General features: G+C 37.6%; 1 protein-coding gene across 1 annotated transcript in view; it reads right to left on the reverse strand.

Annotated features, from left to right (window-relative positions):
* The window catches only part of PATJ (PATJ crumbs cell polarity complex component), a 348,566-nt gene that overhangs the window by 138,264 nt on the left and 183,147 nt on the right, over positions 1 to 27,155 (reverse strand). Inside the window, exon 27 of the mRNA XM_081223688.1 lies at positions 10,461 to 10,657. Within this exon, the coding sequence (XP_081079814.1) occupies positions 10,461 to 10,657 (197 nt within the window). The remainder of the gene's footprint in view (positions 1 to 10,460; positions 10,658 to 27,155) is intronic.

The raw sequence follows: 27,155 nt of genomic DNA on the forward strand, positions 1-27,155 counted from the left end.
ATCACTTATATGTGGAATCTAAAATACGACATGGGGGCTTCCCTAGTGGCGCAGTGGTTGAGAGTCCGCCTGCCGATGCAGGGGACGCGGGTTCGTGCCCCGGTCTGGGAGGATCAAACATGCCGCGGAGCGGCTAGGCCCGTGAGCCATGGCCGCCGAGCCTGCACGTCCGGAGCCTGTGCTCCGCAACGGGAGAGGCCACAACAGTGAGAGGCCCGCGTACCACACAAAAAAATAAAATAAATAAAAATAAAATAAAATAAAATAAAATATGACATGAATGAACCTATCTACAAAACAGAAACAGAGTCACAGACATAGAGATCAGACTTGTGGTTGCCAAGGGGGGTGGGGGAGGGAGATGGATGGACTGAGAATTTGGGATTGGTAGATGCAAACTATTACATTTAGAATAATAAATGGATAAACAACATTTGTCCTACTGTACAGCATAGGGAACTATATCCATTCTCTTGGGATAAACCATAATGGAAAAGAATATTTAAAAAAGAATGTACCTATGTATATAACTGAGTCACTCTGCTGCACAGCAGAGATTGGCATAATACTGTAAATCAATTATACTTCAATAAAAATAATTCAATAAATAAATAATTTAAAAGAAAACAACAAAATGAAGTATAACCTCAAATCTGTCAGAATGGCTATCATCAAAAAGAACACAAATAACAAACATTGGCAAGGATGTGGAGAAAATGGAACCCTCAAATACTGTTGGTGGGAATGTAAACTGGTGCAGCCACCATGGAAAATTGTATGTAGATTTCTCGGAAAACTTAAAATAGAATTACCATATGACCCAGCAATTCCACTCCTGGGTATATACCTGAAAGAAACAAAATACTAATCTGAAAAGACACATACACCCGAATGTTCATAGTAGTACTATTTACAATTGCCAAGATATGGAAGCAACCTAAGTGTCCATCAACAGATGAATGGAAAAGAAGATGTGGTATATATACACAATGGAATACTATTCAACTATTAAAAAAATGAAATTTTGCCATTTGCAGCAACATGGATGGACGTGGAGGGTATCATGCTAAGTGAAATAAGTCAGAGAGACAAATACGGTATGATATCACTTATATATGGAATCTAAAGGATACAACAAACTAGTGAATGTAACAAAAAAGAAGTGCACTCACAGATATAGAAAACAAACTAGTGTTGACCAGTGGGGAGAGGGAAAGGGGGAGGGGCGATATAGAGATAGGGGATTAAGAGGTACAAACTATTAGGTATAAAATAAGCTACCGGGCTCCCCTGGTGGCGCAGTGGTTGAGAATCTGCCTGCTGATGTAGGGGACATGGGTTCGAGCCCTGGCCCGGGAGAATCCCACATGCCGCAGAGCAACTAAGCCTGTGCACCACAACTATTGAGCCTGCGCTCTAGAGCTTACGTGCCACAACTACTGAAGCCTGCATGCCTGGAGCCTGTTCTCTGCAACAAGAGAAACCACTGCAATGAGAAGCCTGTGCACCGCAACGAAGAGTAGTCCCCACTCGCCTCAACCGGAGAAAGCCTGCGCACAGCAACAAGGACCCAATGCAGCCAAAAATTAAAAATAAAATAAAATAAGCTACCAATATATATTACACAGCACGGTGAATACAGCCAGTACTTTATATAATAACTATAGAGTATAACCTTTAAAATTGTGAATCATTATATTGTACACCTGTACTTATGTAATATTTTACAATCGACTATACATAATTTTACATCAACTATAAAAAATTTAAAAAAAGAACAAAGGACTTAGCACAACCTGAATTAAAGACTTGCTATAAAGATACATTTTAATCAAGGCAATGCAGTAATGGCATAAATGATAAACAGATTAATAGAAGAGAACTGAGAGCCTGAAAATAGACGTATAGTTATATGGTCATCTGATTCTTGACAAAGGTGCAAAGGAATTCAATGGGAAAGAAAAGTCTTTCACAAATGGTGCCAAAACAACTGGATATTCAGCTGGGGAAAAAATAAGCCCCACCCCCTATCTCACACCACATACACAGAGTGACTCAAGATGAATCATAGAACTAAATATAAAAGCTTAAATTATAAAACTTATATAGGACAATAGTGTTGCAACCTGAAGGATAGCAAAGATTCTTAGCTAAGACAACTATAAAAGAAAAAAATGAATAAAGATTTGATCAAAACTAAGAACTTCTATACATATAAAGATACCATTAAGAATATAAGTAGGCAAGCCACAGATTGAGAAAAGATCCATAAACCATATATCTGATAAAGAACTAGTATCCAGAATATATTCCAGAATATATAAAGAACTCCTACATTCAATTCAATTATAAAAAGACAAATAATTAAAAATGAGGAGAAGACTTGAATTGATACTCCACAAAAGTCTCTGGGGAGATGGAAATGATAGGTGTTTGGATTATACAGGTGTACACAGTTGTCAAAATTGTACAGATAAAAATCTGTGCATTTCATTTTACGTAAATTATAACACACATACATATACACACAGGACTATAAAAATAATAATATTTTCTGAGTAGGGGTGGGTATATGGAGGTACAGGTGATACACAAATGACAAAGTATTGGTAATTGTTGAGCAATGTGATGGCTATACAAGAGAATTTCATTATGTTATTGTTTATTTTGTAGATTAAAAAAAAAACTCCATAATAAAGCTTTTTTAAAAGGGCAGAAAACATATAAGGGTATACCTCCCAGTTAACATTTTCCCATACCTTTTGATTTTTAATACTCAACTTCATAGAATTTATATCTCTCTCAATACAATATTTTTCAATAAATGCTTATAAAGGAAAAATTTATATCTATACTCCCAATACAAAGCAAAAGATTTTAAACAAAACATTGTGAGAGAAAAGGTCAGAGCTGTATTTCAAGTACAGAATCACAAGAGCCACCAACTCAGTGTCAACAAGGAGGATGTACAGCTTAGATGCTGGCAGAGCTAACAGAAGCCATGTTACTGCATACAAAGCAACTGTGTGTTAGCATCATATTATTTTGTGATACTGAAGCAATATTAGACACTTTACATCCTAACATAATTATGTGTTACCTATATACAATATCTTTACTGTGTCTTAGTTGCATTTTAGGAAACTGATGTGTGGTCTGGGGTTGACATGTAATGCTTAATTTTTCCTGACTTAATGAGAAATTGGCATATGCTTACTGCTTTGGGTGGAACACCTGCTTTTCAGGTTGGATTACTGATTTTAGGCCTATCTCTTAAAAACTATAATTAAAACACACATACAGGACCCAGATTTGTGATGAGTTGAAGCAGGTGTTTATACTGTTAGTAAGTCAAACTTGGAATAAGAATTTCATTAACACTTTTCTTTCAGGCTTTGTGTCTTAAGATTGTATGGTGACTGTAAGAAATTTCTACTGTGCAAATAAAGCAAAATATAGAAGTAAATTATATGATGAGGCTGACATAAGGAAACACTGTTCCATAACCGAAGAGCATGTCTTTCCAGCCTGCATTTCAGTATGACAATGAGTGGGGCTGGAAGGGAGTGGGCAAGAAATTGGAAAAAGGAGAGACCAGAGGCCTGGACAACTATCCCAATATGTCATGTAAGGGTCCAAGGGAAAACTGCATTAAGGAGAGTCTTGAGAGGCACTGCTGAAATCCACTGATTCCTTCCAAATGGCATGTTTCTTCCCCTGCATACATTCCTATGCCTATTTCTTATAATCTTCCACCGTAATTGAGTTCCTTCAAAGATCCTCATTTTTACTTTCTCTTTCATGCCACTTTCTCTCCATGATTTTAAGACAACGTGGCTCACTGTAGCGATCCCATACAAAGCTTCTGTGGAGCAATAATGAGGACTGCAATAATAAAAATTAAGTGATTGCCATTCGTCCAAAAGATCAGTAACAAAATAGATTTTTAGCCTATATTTCAGCAGTATAAAGATAATGACGTGTGACCAAATAATTCAAAGCACTTCCCCCGACAAGCCAAAGACAGAAACAGAAATAGCAAGAGGAGAGCTCAAAGACTTCACTCCAGGAAACACAGAAAAGAATGAGGCCACACAATATGAGCAAGGTTTTCCATAATATTTCCTGCAGCCTGAAATAAAATCTTAACTCTACAGTGGCACTGAAGGGGAAAGCTCTTAAATTGAGAAGCTCTCAAATTGGGCAAGAACAATCTCAAAAAAAAAAAAAAAAGGTTCTTCTTCTTTGGTTCTTAAGAGATGTGTATAACTTCACTGACTGCATTCTTCTTTTAATGAATCCAAGTGGCATTAAATTTGAAGATAAAAAGACTAAGAGGGTATTGCATTGTGAGAAACTATCTCAGATTTTTTTTTAAGTTTTTAATAGAAAATTTATTTATTTATTTTACCTTTTTTTTTTTGGCCACGCTGCACGGCATGTGGGATCTTAGTCCCCTGACCAGGGATCGAACCTGCGCCCCCTGCAGTCGAAGTGTGGAGTCTTAACCACTGCACCACCAAGGAAGTCCTATCTCAGATATTTTAAACTGGCATTGGATTAACTGCATTAATCTAGATCTACCAAAACTACAAAATGATGAGAAATTCACTGCTTATCGTCTAGACTCATTATCCAGAACTAAACTCAAGAACATAGCCTTTAGAGCCAGAAAAACCAGTGTCTACATGTTGATTCTGCCCCTCATGTTTCAGTTTCCTTATCTGTAAAATGGGTATTAAAATAGCACCTACTTTTGTTATAAAAGAGAATGCATGTAAAGAATTTAGCACTCCTAGCAAATAGTTAAGTGTTCAATGTTAGCTCAATTCCCAATATAGCTCCCCTACCCTTGATTTCTTTTAATAATCTCATTTTTTTGTAACTCAAATTGAATGTAATACAATGGATTACTTAGGGAAGATGATTCAGCAAAATGCAGACAGCTATTGGTTATAATGTTGTAATGACCATGGAGACTGCACTTGGAAGAAAGGAAAAATGTATATACATCAGGGGTCCCAGGACAGTTTTCTGTGTGAGGCTGACCACTCAGCCAGCACCACATTCTTCTTTTGACTTTCAGAGCTGTGAATTAGGCTGGACACTATTTTGAGAGTCAGAAAATGGGGTGACTTTAGCTTTGTATATAGGAAGGTCATATTCAGGACCTGCTTATGGTTTTTGTCAGGTTTGATCAACTCATTTTTAGCAGCTTTATTGAGATATAATAGACATACAATAAATCACTTATTTAAAATGTAAAATTTGATATGTTTTGACACCACTGACACAATAAAAATTTGGTCAATCAATTTATTTTTGCACTTTTAGCTATTATAAACCTATCTTTGTAAATAAAACACAGGAAAAATAATTTTATTGCAATTTTGAAATCCTTTACTGTTCTTTCTTCTCCTCAAACTAGTGTTTCCACAATGGAATATTTTATTCCATGAGGTCTCTTAGGGAATAATTACTTCATTAAGAAGCGTACTTTATAAAATTACATCCATGTATGGTAATCTAAAAGAGCCAATCTAATAAGATGATAGAAACTTTTGACTGTAAATTAGAATCTTATCTATGGATGCCTAAGAGCTGGTGATTTATTCACTACTGTAGTGTACTTCTAAATCGCATCTAAGTCTTCCAAATATAATTCACTGGCAACAAGCAGAGAGTGAAGGCTCAACCTTTGGGACTGGTGTGGTGGTAGGGACCCTCAGACAGGAGTTTTGTCATAAAGGAGCTACACCTACCTGGGTCAGTCATTTAACTTTTACGGTTTCAGTTTTTTCCTCTTATAAAATAAGTATTACTAGACAAAAAGATCTGAGTTTACCTGTAGTTCTAGGTCTTTATCCCTGGCAAATATGGGAAGTAGTCATACTTTTAATTTTTAACGGTTCTTAAATAAACCTATTATACACACGCAAAAATAAAAAGATTTAATTTAGACTATGCTGCAGGTAAATGTTATAAAGGGAATGGACTTCCTCCTCTGCCTTGAAGGGTGTGGGAGCCAGACATGCTAGCCCCATCCACTGTGCACTTCTTGTGCCACCACACTGTTCCTTCCGGCTGCTTCTGTCACCTGACAAGTCACACCAATTCCCCACAGGGCACGATCAGCTCTCTATCCCCACACTTTCACTGTAGGGAAGATTATAAATAAATCCTATATTCATATGAAAGCACCATGCCCAGGCCTGTGTATTTTCTGGGACTAATTGCTGAGGGAAAGCCAATAATCTACTGAAAGTCTCATTCCAGTCTACGTGGTAATTATATGCTAATGCCTTTTGAAATTAATTCAGAACCCCTACACCAGCATCACAGTAAAGGGGAAAGAAGCTGAGATTTAATCACATTGTCTTCTGGGAACTCAATGTAAGATTTCTTTTATACATGAGCCATAAATCGACGGAACTCGTGGACTGCTCTAGCACTGTAACAATGCAGTCCCACAGCAACAAAACTGCTGGCAGGTGTCATGCCAAAAATCAGTCACGGATGGGGCTCGAGTAGAGATGCAGAGTTTCTCACTTCAGAGAAGCTACAGTGTATGTTTGACCATTCTCGTTTCTACTTCCTATAAATTAGCCTCATCTGAGGGTCTAAAATAAGTCAGATCAACTATAAATAAAAGAAGCTGTGAGCAAAGTAATAACATAACGATAAAAACAAAGCAATTATGAGAAAAAATATGAGCAAATGGTGGAGTTGGAAGAATAATGAAGACATGGATAACTTTACCTCATTTGACAAAAATAAATGGAGTGTGAATGGGTAAGCAAATACAAAAGGTTTGCTCTAGCCCAGAAATCTAGTAAGCATAATCTAAAGGCCCATTGTAAATGCCTCCTTCGTGATGCAGTGTCCTTCTGCAATCTAATACACTGCTTATCCAAAGAACAGCTATTGTAACACTGCTTCCAGCTTTCCTGGTACTCATCATTAAATCAATGTCTTATTCTCAGTTCAAAAGCACACTGGATTTGATATTATACTATATACACAAATTCTTCACGTATCATAGAGAAATGACTGAAATTTTTTCTCAGCCCTAAAAAGAAACCAGGAAAATATTTCCCACATGATTTTTTTCCTGTCATCCCTGACCTAGAGCCAGAAGCATATGAGAAGATGACTTATAACTGCATAAGAATTCAGTATGTGCACTGTTCTACTCTCTCAGCTTTTCAAGGTGCTGCATGGAGCTATTGAAGAAAAAGAAGGTGGTTTCCCTCTGGAACATACTTTCAGAGACAACTGTATTAATATAAACAAGCTAAAAGGAACCGAAATACACAAATCCACATGAAAATATTAACTTATAAATATTATCAGCTGAAATTCATTATGGTATTACCAGGTGCCAGATACTGTGGCAAAACTTGACATATCTTCTCTCATTAATCCCCATAACACCCTCTGAGGTTGAGGCTATACCATCACTAGACTGTAAGCTCTATGAGAATAGGACCATGGATTTTGTTCACCAATGAAAAATCGCACCGTGTTCACATACTTCCTCCTACACAACAGATGCACAGTAAAGTTCTTGCTGAATAAATGAAAAATTTCCATTTGATAAAGGAGGCAACTGAGGGTTAGAGAAGATAAATAACTAGCCAAAGGTCTGTGATGCTAGAATCTGTGTTTCAACATATTTTATTTTATTTTATTTTATTTAAATAAGAGACTCAGTGGAGAGTGCAGGGCGATTAACTTATTACCATATTTAATCTTCTTGTTCTTTTCACCTCTGAACGAAGATGAAGTTACTGAATAGCAACAAAAGACCAAATCCAGAAAGTCAAAGGAAGGAATAGGAGGGCCCTGAAATAGCAAGATGTTAATATTCTTTTTCAGTCAGGAGAGCTCTTCTAGCCTCTAGCGTAGAAAACAAATACCTAAAGTTTCTGTCTTTAAGGAAGGAAATGTGATCTAATTAACAGTCAACCACGTGCCATGTACTTTAAGCCCCTTCTGAAATGCAACTAATAACTGAAAGAACTGGGATAAGATAAAGTAGGTCTTCCTAGTCCAGTGCTCACTGCCCTGCAGAGTGTGGACTTTTCTGTATGGCCTGTAAAACAATCTCAGTGCAGCCACAGCTCATCTGTTACCTCTATCTAATAAAATGTCAGACAGAGAAATAAAATACCAGTTCTCCTGTTGGTCTGGATCACATCGGCCATTCCATCTTGAGTCTTAATAACACAGAGAGAATAGAACTAGAATCTTCATGTTCCAAAGTATAGCTTTTGGAACATTTCCATGTACCACATGAGACAGGAAATATGTGTTTAGGTACATATAATACAACAGAATGATTTAATATACATGATTTCCTAAAGCCTAGGGCATCATAAATCAGGATTCTCGTGGATCTAAACAGATTGGGTTTGGTTGAAGCACCATGGGGAACGCGGTATACTTCAGTGGCTAGAGCATGGTTCTTGGAGCCTGGCAAGCCTGGGTTCTTAGTAACTTATTTCTGTAAGTTACTTATGCAGTTTTCTTATCCATAAAATGGGGATAACAACAGTACATACCATATAGAGCTCTTAAGAATACTGAATACAAATGTGTGAGCACATAGGTAAAATGCTAGGCATAACTCAGTAAATTAGCTTTTACTTTTATCTTATTACGACCACCATCACTTCAGTTTCGTTTATGAAGAAATCTCTAAGCATAAGCCAAAGGAAATGAAAGTGAAGCAAGGAATTATATTGGTTAATACATACTGTCACCATTGATTTTTATTTACATAATGATTATGCTAATCAGTGCTACTACCCGATGTGGGTCCCTTTCATGATGCTATATTACAAAAGAACAAGCAAAGAAAAGTAATTCCAGAAGTGACTTCTTTGTGAAAACAGGTTTTAGATGGGGAGAAACTACTGGGGCTTAGAAGACAGAGGTCGATACTAGTGTCCTCACAGTTGTGTCTGATCAGCTTTAGCTGTAGATATTATTAGGCAAGTCACACTGTGGATGACTATGCATTCTATTCCGAGTCTGAAGAGGAAACTGTAAAATGAAAAATGAGTAAAGGGCTCATTTTAAGTAAGTAGTCTGACACTCGGTACCTCTGTAATTCAGCTCCCCCAAATGTCCAAGTGTTGGAGCATTTTACCCAAGAGGCCTTAGAGCACACTGGTTAACAAAGAGCTAAGAAGTCAAACTGCCTGATATTGAATCCCAACACCTCATTTACTTTGTGACTTCAACAGTAAAGCTATGTCTAGTACCAAGTACATATTGCTCTTGTTACGATTGTTGTAATTTTTTTTCATTTTTGTTATGCGACAATCTTTTTATGTCTCTTTTCTTCCTTGAGAGTGTGAGCTATTTGAATGAAGGGATTGGATGTATTCATCTCTTTTTTTTGTGTTCAGTCCTAAGAGACACTCAAAAAACTGTTAGCTGAATGAGGAACAGGCAAACAAATATCAAACTAAGATAAATTCAGAGCAGAAACCCTGACTTTAAGCTTAGAAAATGAGGATAACCTTTTCAGACTATTGATGAAATCATCCAGAGCAGTAGCAGAGGATCAGTCATCTTCTGAGCTTCTCTTATCTTTCTCTTATTCCTAAATAAGAAATCTTATTCCTTAACCTGTGGCCTTAACCACATTACCAACTTCACAGATATTAGCCAATCCTTGACAACCAGTTCATAAAAGTTTTGTTGGCTATAACACCTTCACAAAAAACTAACTGACAACAATAACAAAAAGAAATGTCATACTTACGGTTAATTCAGAAGCTGAAGAGGATTTTGATAAACACTAATAACATTAGATTAACACACAAATTAGTTTTGAACCTTCTGGAATTTATATTTAAAAACAAGCCCTATTCTTTTAATGTGTTTCCATGAGATTTTACTTAAGGACCCCTAAATTATTTTGTGAGATTAGTTTTTTTGTTTTTGTTTTGGTTTTGTTTTGGTTTTTGGCCATGCCACACAGCATGCAGTTCCCCGACCAGGGATCGAACCCGTGCTCCCTGCAGTGGAAGCATTAAGTCTTAACCACTGGACTGCCAGGGAAGTCCCTGCGAGATTAGTTTTTACTCAAGCAGCAAACAGCAACTGTAAGCAACAATATGATTTTTGTTCTCGCTTGGGAAAATGATAATAAATAGTTGACGAAAATGTAATTTATAACATTCTTCCCCTTCACTTCACTTTCCTATACAATATCCTCTATACCCCTTTATCTCACCAGAACAGAAATTCAGGATATATGCCCCTAGATGGATGGATATATTAGATACAGAGTGTGTGTGTATGTGTATATATATATATATATATATATATATATATATGAATTTTGCCCTTATGTCATCATTATAATAAAAGTAACTGGACAGATTTTATTAGAAGAATCAAATGAGCCTAGTAGGAAAAAAAAAAAAAGAATATATGCCCCTCACCTCCAACAGTTCATCTCCAATACGCATTCGGCCGTCCGTGGCAGCGGGTCCTTCGGGGTTAATTCCCACTACAAATATGCTCATGCGTGACCTGTCTTTGTTACCAGCAAGGCTGAGTCCAAGTCCATTCTTATCCTTTTCAAGTTCAATAATGTGCAATTCTCCAGGCAGGTCTGCATATCTTTGCCTGATTTTTTCTATTAAAAAAAAAAAGGTAAAAAAATTTTAAGTAGAGCACTTGAATCTATATTAGCAAGATACTGGCATTTCCCGATCTTTGATGATGCCTCTACAATGAATTGTCCCTTCTTGAGAGCGAAGTACTTGAGGTCATTCATAGCCTTATATATAGGTTACAATTAAAAATTATTTCATCTCCATCTAACAAGGTTGGCTCACCCGTAAGACCTTCCTTGATTGTTCAGGTTCACACTGGCCTAGACTTTCTACATATTATTTTCTTACCTAAGAGAGTCAACACAATGTGGTGGAAACCCTGGCCTCCCTGCACTACCCTGCCACCCCCCAACTTCCAAAAAGAGAAAAAGGGAAACAAAGAATATATACTGATCACCAGCTGTGTTAACAAGCAAAGTGTTTGGTCTTGGAGATATCATGCTGAACAAAACAGATATGGTTCTATTCTCATGGACTTGCAGTCCAGTAGGAAAGAAAATCAACAATTAATTCTAAATAATTACATTTCTTTAAAGTATACAAAGGGTACAGAACAATATTGGGGGCTTCCCTGGTGGTGCAGTGGTTGAGAGTCCGCCTGCCGATGCAGAGGACACGGGTTTGTGCCCCGGTCCGGGAAGATCCCACATGCCGCGGAGCGGCTGGGCCCATGAGCCATGGCCGCTGAGCCTGTGCATCCGGAGCCTGTGCTCCACAACCGGAGAGGCCACAGCAGTGAGAGGCCCGTGTACCGCAAACAAACAAACAAACAAACAAAAAACAATATTGGGTGTTATGTGAGTAAAAACAAGGGGAATTAAGGATGTTGATTTACTTGTCAGATCTGAATTCAATACACAAATCTACCACTTACTCAATGTCCAATAATTAATATATTATTTTACCTCTATGGAATTCCACTTTTTCCTCTTTAAAATGGGCATGATAATACCCACTTCATGAAGCTGGGAAAATTAAATAAAATACACCTTAAAGAACTTAACGGCTCATGACTTATAGGTATTTTATAATTCTTTTATTTGATTTTCTGTCTCACCTTGCAATCTCCACTTTATGCTCTAAATTACCTATTTTAGGATTTGGCTGGTTATACTTCACTTGTGTCAATTCTGTGCAATGAAACCACACTGGCAGGTCAGTGTTGGGAATGATACTGCTTTAGACATGCCTTGTACCCCACACAGCACCAGCTCAGGCCAGGTGTGCTGCCAGGGCTCAGAGGCTTGCTGACTACTCCATCATGTGATGTAATCATCTTATCAGCTGAATAACCAAGCAGTAGCTTGTGACTATCCTGAAACTCTCTACGCTCTAACACTTGACTTAAGTTTATTGTCCTTAGAGGGAACCTTCCAAGTTGAAAACTTAACACGAATAGTTAGTGTTAAGGGGTAGGGGAAGGAAGACAGCCTAGTCCATTTCATCACTTTACCAGATATAACACTGCCTTATAAGACTAGATAAATTTAAACCCATAAAAGCTATTTTATGCATACATTTATATTGAAAGAGTGATAAACGACTGCTTATTTTATTCATTTCTTTATTTTTTAATGACTGCTTATTTTATAAAGAGGTTAAATCTGCCTGCTTTACAAGGATTTTGAAGAGAATCTTAAAGAACTTTCACTGATAATGCTTATTATGAATAATAAAGAACACATTTAGCAAAATACAATAAAACAAAGAACTTGCAATGTAATAAAACTGTCCTCTAATTAGAAATAAAATTATTCATATCAACACTGAAGTAAATAAGCTCAAAGTATTTTTGTTGGTCAACTACCAAGAACAAGCCACTATGTGGGTACCTTAACAGAGCATACAAAACACATGGTACCCTCAAGATGCTTTTACAGTAAAATAGGGGAAGCAAACAAATACAACAAATATTAAACAACTACAGTTATGTAAATAGAAATTCCAACCACCACAAGTGCCGGTCACTGAATAAATACTAAATGATTAGTGAATTAGGTCAGTGAATAAGCATTAAATTAATTGTGTTAGCAATAATTGCTTTTAGAGTTCTAAGAATTGATATGGCTAGAAGAGATTTTCTGGAAGAAGCAGAATTTGAGAATGTTTTTTTCTCTTATTTTTTAAATTAAAGTATAGTTGACATACAATATTATATTAGTTTCAGGTGTACAACATAGTGATTCAACATTTATATACATTACAAATTGATCACCATAATAAGTCTGTTAACCACCTATCACCACACAAAGTTATTACAATATTATTGACCATATTCCCTATGCTGTACATTGCATCCCATGACTTATTTATAACTGGAAGTTTGTACCTCTTAATCCCCTTCACCTATTTTGCCCAACCACCACCCACCTCTGGTGACCACCAGTTTACTCTCTGTATCTATGAGTCTGCTTCTGTTTTATTTAGTTTGTTCATTTGTTTTATTTTTTAGATTCCACGTCTATGGGAAATCATATAGTATTTATCTTTCTTTATCTGACTTAGTGTAATACCTTCTAGGTCCACCTGTGTTGTCACAAATGGCAAGATCTTCTTTTTTATGGCTGAGTAGTATTCCACTGTGTATATATATACCACATCTCTTTTACCCATTCATCTATGGATGGACACTTAGGTTCTTTGGCTATTGTAAATAATGCTTCTATGAACACTGGGGTGTGTATACCCTTTCGAGTTACTGTTTTCATTGTTTACATAAACAAGAAGGGTTTTGAATAAGGTACAGAGTTTGGTTATGTGAAGAAGAGTCCTGGTAGATGTAATGACAAGGGAAAAGCATCTATGCAGGTGGGTGAGGAAGAGAATGTGAAAGCCCATCTGGCTTTGAACGGAAAATTGTTTGGGTTAGTGGGTGGGTGACAAGAAATAAGAGTACAAGGTTAAAAGATTAATTGACAGGTTGTTTACAGAAATAATATTCCAGGGTTTCCCTGGTGGTGCAGTGGTTAAGAATCTGCCTGACAATGCAGGGGACACGGGTTCGAGCCCCAGTCTGGGAAGATCCCACATGCCACGGAGCAACTAAGCCTGTGTGCCGCAACTACTGAGACTGTGCTCTAGAGCCCGTGAGCCACAACTACTGAGCCTGTGTGCCACAACTACTGAAGCCCGCGTGCCTAGAGCCCGTGCTCCATAAGAAAAGCCACTGCAGTGAGAAGCCTGCGCAGTGAAGAGTAGCCTCCGCTTGCTGCAACTAGAGAAAGCCCGCGTGCAGCAACAAAGACCCAATGCAGCCAAAAATAAATGAATAAAATAAATAAATTTTTTAAAAAAGAAAGAATATTCCAGTTTAGGGACTCTGCAGAGGTGCCTTGAGGTACTCTGGGGATGGGGCCTTGAGGGGACACTCGATTTAAGACCTGTTCTCCCAGATTCAACCAGAGCAGTTATACTTTCACCTGTATTGTTTATAGGATTTATAGGGTAAGATGGTTAAGAAATGATACCACAGTTAAGGAAACAAATAAAACAAAATTTTAACACATCCTTCTCAGAAAATAATAAAGCAGAAAAAGATCTTAAAAAAAAGAAACTGAAGACTAACAACACAATAAGCACAAGGTATTATATGTAAGAGACTGTGACATCTGACAGACAGAAAATACACGTTTTGGGAGAGGCACACACAGAACAATTAAAGAAACAGACTGTATTGGATCATAAAAGAAACTTCAATAAGTCTCAAAAAAATCAATATCATACAGGCTGTGTCTTTGGACATAGTGCAATAAAACTATGAAAAACTATAATGACAAAAAAATAACTTTAAAGTTCTCGTGTTTGACATAAATTAATAGTTAATAATAAATTAATGTTAGTATTAACATAAAGATATTTTCAAAATAGTGCTGAGTGAAATGGGGAAAAAAGAGAATGGGGTCAACATCATTATGTAATAATATTTATGCGAATTAACATTCTGCACAAAAACCACAACACATATTTTGCAAGTGCATATACAAAAACACAAATATTTAACACAATAGAATGGTTAATTATACTGGGTGTAAACAGACAGGAATACAAGGGAGCAAAGAAAACCAAAAAGGGACTCTCAGATGGCCAATGATGGTAACATGCTATAAAGGATTATATTTAGTGCAGTCTTCTGCCCCTGGGACTGAAAAAAAGAATGAGCTGAGAAAGGTTTTAGTGTTAAATTAATATAAAAAGACTTCCAGGTTCCAAAGTTTGTCTGACTTGTTCAACCTTCAGAGAAAAAAAAAAATAACCTTCATGGCCATTAACTACACATTCAACTGCTTAGACATGTAAATGATTAATGACACGAGGGATCCTCCTTTGGTAAAATGTGGCTCTATCACAAATGATGAACAACTCAAACTGTGCTACAAAAGGTGAATCTCTATCAATGTATTCTTGTGGCTGAATAGAAACAGCAAGGGCTAAAGGGTCAGAATTTGGTTCAAGTCCTAGCTGAGGCACTTAACACCACTGGTTCCTTGGTGGAATACTGAACCTCTACTAACTTATTTGTAAAATAGGGTTGTTACCTTAAAATGGATGTTAACTAAAAATTCCTAGGACATAGGGTCCAAATGTTAGGGGAACAACACAACCATGATTTCATTTTCATCATTTAGTTATATTGAGGTTTTAAGTTAAAGTTGGTGACAAAGCTACCTTTTTCTTCTTTAACTTTGTCTATCTTGAAGAAAACTGAGACTTGTGAAAGGAAACAGTGGTTCCCCATGATGGCATGAAGGAAGCAGGCACACAGTCCTCCAATGGGAATCAGGAGAGGAAGGGGCTCTAGCATCATTATTCCCCGGATTCTCTTCTTTGAGTTACTTATATTGAGGAGTCCCAAGGACAACTTCTTGAGGAGCAAAGGAACAACATCACTGTTTCAAGTGACTGTCCCATGGTTCATAGGTCATTGAGGTGACTTTAAAATTGTGTGCCAGGGCCCTCAGAACCCGGCAGGCGCATTGGGGTGTCACAAGCATTTAGGCCCAGACCAAAGGGCGCCTTCTTTGTCTGCACAGGTGCCCAAACTCTCACCTTTCCACTCAGGCCGCCCTCTTACTTGAAGTGTGTGTGGAACCTGTCCGCGCAGTACACCTCGCTGCACAGCTAACCATAGGTCTGGGCATCGTATCTTCCTGCCAGGTGACCGAAGTTCGCAGGCAGTTGTGTCCCTGGGACACACGCGGAGAGGCTCCTGCCCGGGCCACAGGCCACCCACTGCCCCTGCCCCAGATCGGGGGCCGCAAAGCAGCCCTGTCTGAGTCCCCTGCCTCTAGAGGGAGTATTGGACTAACACTTGTAGAAAACGGGGTCCTCGCGGGCAACTCATTGGAGGGAAACAAATAAATCTTTGCCGACTTTCTGCTGAAACTTATGAGCGTTCACACATAAGCCTCTTACAAGGTCAGCTGTTTAGCTAAACATGAGCTCATGATCTAAATTTACACAATAATGAAGAAATCAGCTAAAAAAAAAAAAAATTGTGTGCCAGCCAAGTGTGGAATTAAAACCCTTTCCATAGTTTCAATTTGGGAAGATGAAAAAGTTTTGGAGGTGGATGGTGGTCACAGTTGCACAACAATGTGAATGTACTTAATGCCACTGAACTGTACACTTAAAAGTAGTTAAAATGGTGTATTTGTTATGTATATTTTATGACAATTATTAAAAAAAAACAACCCTATCTATAGGCTTAAAAGACCCTTCAAAAAATTGGTTCCCTTATCAACATTCCACCAAGGGACTAAGTTGTAGATTTGTTATCCCAAACTTTTGAAACCTCCAGCCCTATTTTTCTGGCCAATTGTTTTGTTCTGACACTGGCATATTCCCATTTTTTCAATTAACAAATATTGATTGAATCCAAATTCATGTCAGGCTTGTGATGTGAAGGGCACACTACTGAATTTGTTTTCAAGGACCTTAAAATCTATCATTGGAGACAAGCATACATATCAATAATTCTAATTCAGAGAGAGAAAAACTATGAGAAAAATACCAGGCTGAAGTCACCCATCCATTTCACTGTATCGTCAGGAAAACCAATTAATGTCTGCAAACTACACTGAATATCATAGATATTCTAGCCAACTCTCATTCTACTGGTCATATATAACTTCTACTGCATAATGCTTAAAACTCATTTTAGCTGACATTTCCAATAATCCTGCATCCAACTTCCTCCAACTTTACTTACCTAAACATGGGTTATTCAGCTTTCCTTGACTTTTAAAATAATCTTTTTTTTTTTTTAAATAGGAGAAGGGGGTAAGCTCAACAGAACAAAGCTCAGCAAAGAAGCAAATCCTAGAACAATTAAGAGCTGAGTATCCTTGAAAAGTTATGAAGTTTCAGTAATAATTTATTGGGGACCTGCTAAGTTGCAGAAACTGCACTCAAATCATCCAATAAATTTTCTCTAATTATGCTAAAAACCATCCTATCAGGTAGAAATTGTCATCACTGCATCTAGATATGGGAAATAAGACTGTGACCTTGCCAAAGGTCACCCAGCTAGAAACTGATATAATAAGGATGCAAACCCAGTTTTGTCTGTCTTCACAGTACTATCTGAAAGTATCTTTTTAGATTTCTGCTTTCTTTCTATTGCCCTATCCTATAATATAAAATCCAAAGTTCCTTGTACATGTAGCACACTGCTGTCTTCTGCACTTAACAGTGCCTGACATATATTAGGTGGTTAATATATACAATATATGCCTGTTGGAAGCATAGACAGATGATATCTAAGGTCTTCTTCAATTGCTCTGCCTACATTTCTGCCAATACCCCAAACAATGCTACATAAAAGCCATCTGAGACCTAAAACCATTAGACACATGCAATTTGTTTCAAAGACAATGCATTCTTTCAGTTAAAGGAAGTAGAAAAACAGCTTGTTTCTTCTTTGGATTTGTATTCAAAAGTAACAAAATCCATTAGGACTATGTATACAATATCTTTTAAAAATCAACTCTATTAAACTGAAGAAACGAAAAGCAAAGAGATTGATACTTTATCTTTTCTTTCTTTCTTTCTCTCTCTCTATCTTTTCTTGGTGCATCATAAAACAGGAAGAGCAGTAAGACAATAAAAATGCCAGATGCCACATATATACAATGGAATATTACTCAGCCATAAAAAGAAATGAAATTGAGTTATTTGCAGTGAGGTGGATGGACTGAGAGTCTGTCATACAGAGTGAAGTCAAAAAGAGAAAAACAAACACCGTATGCTAACACATATATGGAATCTAAAAAAAAAAATGGTTCTGAAGAACCTAGGGGCAGGACAGGAATAAAGACGCAGACCTAGAGAATGGACTTGAGGACACGGAGAGGGGGAAGCGTAAGCTGGGACGAAGTGAGAGTGGCATTGACATATATACACGACCGAATGTAAAACAGATGGCTAGTGGGAAGCAGCCGCATAGCACAGGGAGATCAGCTCGGTGCTTTGTGACCACCTAGAGGGGTGGGATAGGGAGGGTGGGAGGGAGATGCAAGAGGGAGGGGATATGGGGATATATGTATATGTATAGCTGATTCACTTTGTTATATAGCAGAAACTAACACAGCACTGTAAAGCGATTATACCCCAATAAAGATGTTAAATAATAATAATAATATATGTTAGTAACGAAGACAACTTTGCATTCCAGTTTCAATATGATGTAGAAGCAGAGTGCAGAGGATTTTTAGAACAGCGAAAGTATTCTGTGTGATACTATAATGATACATACATGTCATTATACATTTTTCCAAACTCTTAGAATATACAACACCAAGAGTGAATACTAAGGTAAACTACTGACTTTGGGTGAATATGACGTGTCAATGTGGGTTAATCAATTGTGACAAATATACCACTTTGGTGGGAGATTTTTATAACAGTGGAGGCTATGTATGTGTAGGGCAGGGGGTATATGGAAAATTCTGTACCTCCTTTTCAATTTTGCTATGAACCTAAACTACTCTAAAAAAATGAAGTCTTAGGGCTTCCCTGGTGGCACAGTGGTTGAGAGTCCGCCTGTCGATGCAGGGGACACGGGTTCGTGCCCCAGTCCGGGAAGATCCCACATGCCGCAGAGCGGCTGGGCCCGTGAGCCATGGCCGCTGAGCCTGCGCATCTGGAGCCTGTGCTCCGCAACGGGAGAAGCCACAACAGTGAGAGGCCTGCATACCGCAAAAAAAAAAAAAAAGAGAAAGAAAGAAGTCTTAAGAAAATATTGTGGACAAGTATTTTATTTGTAAGTGTAATAAAGGAGATTAAGTGGTCATGTACACAAAAAAAATGCCAAATGCTCTGTAACACATATGATCTTTAATTTCCAGTTAAATTTGTATTACGATTTTCAGGCCTCAGAATTTGAGTTATCCTACAATGTTTATTCAAACCCATAACTACAAGGGACTTAAAAGATGACAGGTCCAACTCTTCAGATAAATTAAATGCCATGTTTTCACCACATCATAAAACCAGAGACTTTTTTTTTTTTTTTTTTTTTTTTGCGGTAGGCGGGCCTCTCACTGTTGTGGCCTCTCCCCTTGCAGAGCACAGGCTCCGGATGCGCAGGCTCAGCAGCCATGGCTCACGGGCCTAGCCGCTCCGCGGCATGTGGGATCTTCCCAGACCGGGGCACGAACCCGCGTCCCCTGCATCGGCAGGCGGACTCTCAACCACTGCGCCACCAGGGAAGCCCCCAGAGACTTTTAAATCAAGCAAAAGAAGCTAAGGTATCGTGTAAAGCTACCTTCTCTTACAGCACGCACCCTCCCCAGTTTATAAAAATAAGACTGAAGAAATGAATATAATGCTATAATGCTAATTTATAGCTAGAAACTAAGGTCTTCTAGTTTGTAGTTCAATTTTTCTTTACCAGATCATGTTAAATTTCTCCAATAACATCTCCAAGAACAAAAATGATATCCAATTTCTCCCTCAGTAAAAGAAGCTATCTTTAGAATACCCATATTATCGTATATCTCCTTACATGAAAAAAACATTTCACAGTTCATCATGTCATTGAATCCTTCCCACATCTTTGAAAACACCTCCTTTTGCAGGTGAGTGGACTGACACTTCAGAGAGTTAAGGTGATTTGGCCAGTGTTTGGGCCAGGTCTGCTGAACCTAAGAGCTTTGCACTCTCACATCACAGCTATCTCTTAGACTGGTAGAATTTTAAATAATAAGAAGTTCACTTAAGGGAACTCAAACAGTGGTTCCCAGGCTTAGTCTCCTTAGATTATCTGCCAGGCTGGCTACCTAAAAATTACCCTTAGAGCCTATAAAACAGAATCATGACTGGGCTCCACCAGCAGATCCTGAGCCAGTAAGTCTGGGGAAAAATTTAGAAACAGGGTAAAGTTTTCTTTGTAACAAGGTCCTTAGATGATTCTCACGGGCAGCTGAGTCTGTAAGTAACAGACTAATCTCCCATGCAATGCAAAAATTTTTTTCTACAGCAGACATGACAGTCAACCATAAAGTTCACAGATACCAAATTTAAGGCAGCCTTTAAATATGCCTGACACAAAACTAATCTGTTATGGAGATTATATCTGGCTCCACAATCATATCTCAGGATTAAATAAGAGATTTATCTTGACTATACAACAGATTACTTTGAAATCTCAATCTCAGTCTTTCTCCCTCTATCTCCCAGCCTCCTAGGCTGCACCTCTCCTTCTCCAATTTCATATGTTTTCTGTAACTTCCATTACCAATTGCTTCTACTCTGTGGGTATAAAAAAAAGGTGATCTAGAATTTCAAAAGGGGAGAAGGAAAACAAAATTAGTGTGTGGGGGGAAAGCAGACCTGAATTCTCATCTTTGAAAAATCAAGACACCACAAGCAAGTTTGTTCACTCAGCATTTAAGAGAGAAATCATAGCTGAGGTCATCCTGTGCATGGCTGAGTCAGCACAAACTGCTCTACAGCCTCAGACATGTGATCTCACTACAGGGGAAACCCACACTGCCTGGCATTTGCTCTAAGAGCTGCAGGGAGTTGTTTCCATGGCAACCAGTGAGTGAGGAAAAGGATATGTGGGGGGGAAGGTATAAAGAGAACAGTTTACCCAAAACTTATTAATTTTGATTTCACTAAAAAAAATTGAAGAGGTGGGGTAAAGAGTAAAATACTACTACTACTAAAAATAATAAAATAATATTGAAGCCAATGGGTTTCTTCTCTAAAATTAAGAAAAAAAAATACAAAGAACCCATACTTTGTTTCCTATACACAAACACCCACCCCCCTCCACACACACACACAAATCATGTAAGTATTAGCTTTTAGTAACATACCTGTTACTGGTATTTCCTAGGAATATTTGTAACAAACAGCCAACCTTTATATTGACTTTCATTGACTTCCACAGTGTGTTAGTCACGTGGTAGTAGTTCCTATCCCAAATAACCTAGATGCCTTCCATTTCTAAATACAAATCAGAGATTAGGAGATAAGTAACCCACTTCTTTTGGCACCAGGCTTTACTCAAGTACCTCTGAATGAACATCAGACTAGAATAGCTAGAGAGAGAGAACAGTCTTTTGACTCAGCTGAATAGGTACACTTGCTTTAAACATGGATTTTCCAGCCCTGTGACAATGTTATCTGAAGAAAGGAATCCCAATTTGCTCATAATTCTGTATCAAAGCATCAGCGTTTTTCCTTGTCCACAAAAGCCAATAACATTTCTCCAGTATGGTCTCAGGGTGTTTTTGTATCATCATAGGATATTAGGTGTTGCTAAGTAACAGAGCCCTTCTCCCAAGAAAGAAACAATTCAAGTCACTGCCCAGTATTTTAATAACAAATGTTCAACACACCAGAATAATGACCCAATACAATTTTAGAAGCATTTAGTTACCTGGTCTGTTTCCAGATAAAATACTTAAATATGTTTCTTATACATTAAATACAACCTTTCCACTTTTAAATAATCAGGTTATGAGAAGCATCTCTTAACCTAATTTTCTTACACAGTAACCAACTTTCAGTTCTCTGTTAGTACATGCAGATTTAAGAAGTAAAAACATATGGAAAAAAACCCTCATAACCAATCAGAAGAAACAGCACATGAACTCTAGCAGGAAGGAGCAAATCTCAAGTGAAATTCCAGACCAAATAAAGAAAATAATGAAAATGTGTCAGCGTAAAGAAACCATATTTGATGTCACAAATAAACAAACTTTCCTCTTAAATATAGATGTTTTTGGAGTATATAAATTTGATAATATCATGTGGACCTACAGATAGAAATTAATAATTAAGACACAAAACATGAGAACTACAGTTAAGTATGAAAATAACAGCTAGACATTGTTGTAAGCACTTTACTATAGTTTAACTCATTTAATTTTTATGAAAACCCTGTGATATAGATATTATTATCCCCAAATATACAGATGAGGAAACAAAGGCACAGAGAGGATAGGTAACCTGCACAGTAACACAGCTAGTGAGTGGTAAAATAGGGATTTGAAACCAAAGACTTCGGCTCTGGAGTCAATAATCTCAGGTGAGAGTCAGGGCTAGAATTAAACAAAAAGTATATATAGAACTCGGAAGGAAAACAGAAAAGTTAAGTCATTTCCTTCCTTTCATTCACAAAAATTCAATCCATTTTAGATACAAGAATGCAAAAGGAAAGCAACCATAATTTTATTTTTTTTAATTTTTAATTTTTATTTATTTATTTATTATTTTGCAGTATGCGGGCCTCTCACTGTTGTCGCCTCTTCCATTGCAGAGCACAGGCTCCGGATGCGCAGGCTCAGCGGCCATGGCTCACGGGCCTAGCCGTTCCGCGGCATGTGGGATCTTCCTGGACCGGGGCACGAACCCGTGTCCCCTGCATCGGCAGGCTGACTCTCAACCACTGCGCCACCAGGGAAGCCCGAGCAACCATAATTTTAAAGTGACATAATTCAGGCTGTCAATTAGAACAAGAATCATTACAATTATTTCCTTAAGAGACCATAGTGTGAGAAAAAAAATACTCAATAGTGAAAATCTAAAATTTTCCCATTAGATGAAACAAAATTCAAATGAATCAATATGCAATGAGCAAATTTTAAACATAAGGCACTGTATTAATATCAGTTGAACTTTCTCTGTTAGACACTGTGTTGATCCCTTTGCGTATTTGGTATTATGAAATATAGTCCTCAAGACATCCATTCTCAGTAAATTGGATAAACAAATTGTGGCATATCCATACAGTGGAACTTTATTCAATAATGAAAACAAACAAGTACTGCTATAGGCAACAACATGTTTGAATATTAGAAACATACTGTTGAGTGAAAGGAACCAAGAAAGAAAAGTGTATACACCGCACGATTCCATTTTTATCAAATTTAAAAACAGGCAAAGCTAATCTATGGCTTTAGAAGTCAAGACAGTTGACAGTGTTGACCTTTGGGGAAGAGAGAAGAAAGAGTGAATCAAAGGGGAGCATGAAGTGATTCTGGGTGGTAGTAATGTTCTGTTTGGTGGGTGAAAATTCATCAAACTGTGGTACAGTTTTCTGCTTGTATATATTTCAATAAACTTATTTTTTTAAAAGAGACTTAATAAAATAATGCAATGTGAGAATCTTGTTTGAATTCTGATTTGAACAAGCCAACTACATTTTGAGACAATAAAGAAATTTGATTATGGATTATATATTAGATAAAACCAAACAATTATTGGGTTATACTGTGTGTTTATGTATTGTATATATACACAATTATACATATTGCATAATATACACTGCACAATATTATAGTTGTACTTTAAGAGATGTATATGTATGAATGAAATGACAAGTCTGAGAATGGTTTTAAACCATTTCAATAAAGAAAAATAAAAGAAAAATAAAGGATAGGTAAAACAAATACTACAGCAAAACCTGGTTAATTACTACGTCCAGGAGAACAATATATGGGAATTCACTCACTGTTCTCCTTCAGGTTTGCAAATGTTTGAAAATTTTCACAACTAAAAGAAAAGCAAAATAAAACCCTCCTAACAATCCTATAAGGTATAATCATCCCATCTTACAGATGATGAAACTGAGGATCATGGAGGTTATGGAACTTGCCCAAACTCGCATTTAGGGATTGGCAGACCTAGAGTTCAGATTCGGGTCTTCCTCACTCCAAATCCCATATGCTTACCCACCACATAAGAAAGATGGAGAAGCATGCTGTGTCCACATGTAGTACAGTGGCAGAAGTGAACTCTGAAACCTGCCTCAGTCCCTTTGGAATTCATGATTTAGGGGGAGACCTAGAACACACACAGGCAATCCCCATAGTCTAGCCTTTGGAAGATTAATTTGCAGCAGTACACATAGCACAACTTGAAGAGGAGAGATGAGAAAAGAGGAAGACCAAGAGAAAGACTATAAAAAAAAACTGGTGGAGAAAAAATTAGAATTCAGCTCACATGTGGTGGTAGGAAATAATTCGAAAGAAAAAATCAATAAGGCTTATGAACTGTTTGGATATCTGAGGTAAAGGAAGGTTAAGAGGAACAAGGAAACTAAGGTCCGATCCTTGAAGACAAGGAGTGAAGCACAAGGAGGTGACGATTTAGTTTAAATGGGCTGGTTTGTTGTATCAACAACAGAGAGAAGCTGAATTCGGCCTGGAGCTCAAGAATGAAGGGGAAGTAAGCCTGGAACTGCTGCTAGATAAGGCAGAGAGGGATGAAACACTTTGAACACTCTTTGAGGATGAATTAGCACTCAATTCTGGGGAGGATGGCTCAGAGGAGAGGAATGGGGAACCTGACCATTTAGGAGGCCATTACTATGCAACCCAAGAGTGACAGGAAATGGATATAAACTGGGTTAAGGTGCTAGCTGGAATAGAAAAGGGAACTTAAGGAATCAGAGAAAGGAGCGACTCCACTCTATTTATTCCTACAAAAAAATATATATATATATTGAATGCCTGCTCTGGGCCAGGCATTAGGCTACCTGCTAAGGATATAAGGGTGAATTAAAAGAGAAAGGAATAAAGATGGAATTAGGTACTATCAAAAGCATAAGAAATTCCAAATATGATTGGGCTGTTTCTTTCCATCACTTAACAGCAGGCAAAGAAAGATCTGACTTCTGTAATCGCTATCTAAACTCTTAAGAATCACATTTAGTTTGGAGAAGGAAACAAACCAGTCCAGGGCATTCATGATCAAGGACACCAAAGATGAGAGAGGTCAATTGGAAACAAACAGCAAAACCAGGAATGGAATCCAAAAGTGCTCATTAATTAGGCCAGATTCACTATTCTAAGTCTCAGATACTGGGGCAATTAGGCCAGGTTTAAACTGAAGTTGTAGGTGGGCTGTCTTTGCCTCTCATTTTCACAAATCTCATCCCAATTCCTTATTTCATGCTATGATAAAACTGACCAGTCTGCTAAACCCCTCTGATAATGAGGGATGTGGGGCAAGGCAATCATTCAGGGAGGCAGATGCAGTTGACAAATGATCTATCTACAAAGGCAAAGTGCAAGCTCACTGACTACCTTTAGGCTTAAAATATAAAATGAAATGAGCATGCAGGAAAGTTAATCCACCCTAAGTAAGGAAGATGGTTACATTTGCACCCATGCTCAAATATATAGGTTCACATCATCAGTCTTTTTTTTTTAACATCTTTATTAGAGTATAATTGCTTTACAATGGTGTGTCAGTTTCTGCTTTATAACAAAGTGAATCAGTTATACATATACATATGTTCCCATGTCTCCTCCCTCTTCCGTTTCCCTCCCACCCTCCCTATCCCACCCCTCTAGATGGTCACAAAGTACCAAGCTGATCTCCCTGTGCCATGCAGCTGCTTCCCACTACCTATCTATCTTCCATTTGGTAGTGTATATATGTCCATGCCACTCTCTCACTTCGTCCCAGCTTACCCTTCCCCCTCCCCATGTCCTCAAGTCCATTCTCTAGGTCTGAGTCTTTATTCCTGTCCTGCCCCTACGTTCTTCAGAACCATTGTTTTTTTTTTTTTTTTTTTTTAGATTCCATATATATGTGTTAGCATACGGTATTTGTTTTTCTCTTTCTGACTTACTTCATGCTGTATGACAGTCTCTAGGTCCATCCACCTCACTACAAATAACTGTTTCATTCCTTTTTATGGCTGAGTAATATTCCATTGTATATATGTGCCACATCTTCTTTATCCATTCATCTGTTGATGGACACTTAGGTTGCTTCCATGTCTTGGCTATTGTAAATAGAGCTGCAATGAACATTTTGGTACATGACTCTTTTTGAATTATAGTTTTCTCAGGGTACATGCCCAGTAGTGGGATTGCTGGGTCGTATGGTAGTTCTATTTTTAGTTTTTTAAGGAACCTCCATACTGTTCTCCATAGTGGCTGTATCACACATCATCAGTCTTGATGGATATGCCCAGTGAGGCCTTTCTGCAACAGCACCATTACTCCCAAACCAGTGTTTCCCAAAGTGTGGTCCACAGATCACCCAAGGTAGTTGTGTATAAAATGCAGTTGACTGGGCTCCATGTCACATCTACAAAATCTAAATCTTGTGATACAGCCAAGGAGTCATCACTTTATTTTTTATAAACATATCTCTATGTAATTCTTAAACACATTAAAGAAAAATGTCTAAAAACCAAGAGAAGTCTCCAACCAAGCTCAAAACGCCTTAATGACCCTTAGAGATGCTGGAAAACAAGGTATAAAAAGAGCTTGATTGTTACTGACCTCAGATTTTTACTAAGTCTTGAGACACACCAGTAATGTTTTGATTTTGAAAACAGCACTGAGAAAAGCCAAAACTAATTAAAAAATAAATCTGTAAACAATAAATTCTGGAGAGGGTGTGGAGAAAAGGGAAACCCTCTTGCTCTGTTGGTGGGAATGTAAATTGATACAGCCACTAGGGAGAACAGTATGGAGGTTCCATATAGAGTGAAGTAAGTCAGAAAGAGAAAAACTAATATCGTATATTAACGCATATATGTGGAATCTAGAAAAATGGTATAGATGATCTTATTTGCAAAGCAGAAAAAGAGACAAAGACATAGAGAACAAACGTATGGATACCCGGCGGAAAGAAGGGTGGGATGAATTGGGAGATTGGGATTGACATATATACACTGATACTATGTAAAAAATAGATAACTAATGAGAACCTACTGTATAGCACAGGGAACTCTACTCATTGCTCTGTGGTGACCTAAATGGGAAGGAAATCCAAAAAAGAGGGGATAAATGTATATGTATAGCTGATTCACTTTGCTGTACAGTAAAAACTAACACAACATTGTAAAGCAACTATACTCTAATAAAATTAATTTTTAAAAAAGCACTCTTTACAATCATTTGTTGTACATTTTAAATATCAAGAGAACATAGAATATGGCTCTTTAATCACTATAAAAGCTCAGAGTTGCAAGTTCATTATGGTTATAGCATAGTAGAACTGTGTTAGAGTTGGGCTGATTTTGCTTCTTGGTCGTTACCTAGT

This window comes from Mesoplodon bidens (genome assembly GCF_964165515.1).
Source record: "Mesoplodon bidens genome assembly, chromosome: 2".
NCBI lineage: Eukaryota > Metazoa > Chordata > Mammalia > Artiodactyla > Ziphiidae > Mesoplodon > Mesoplodon bidens.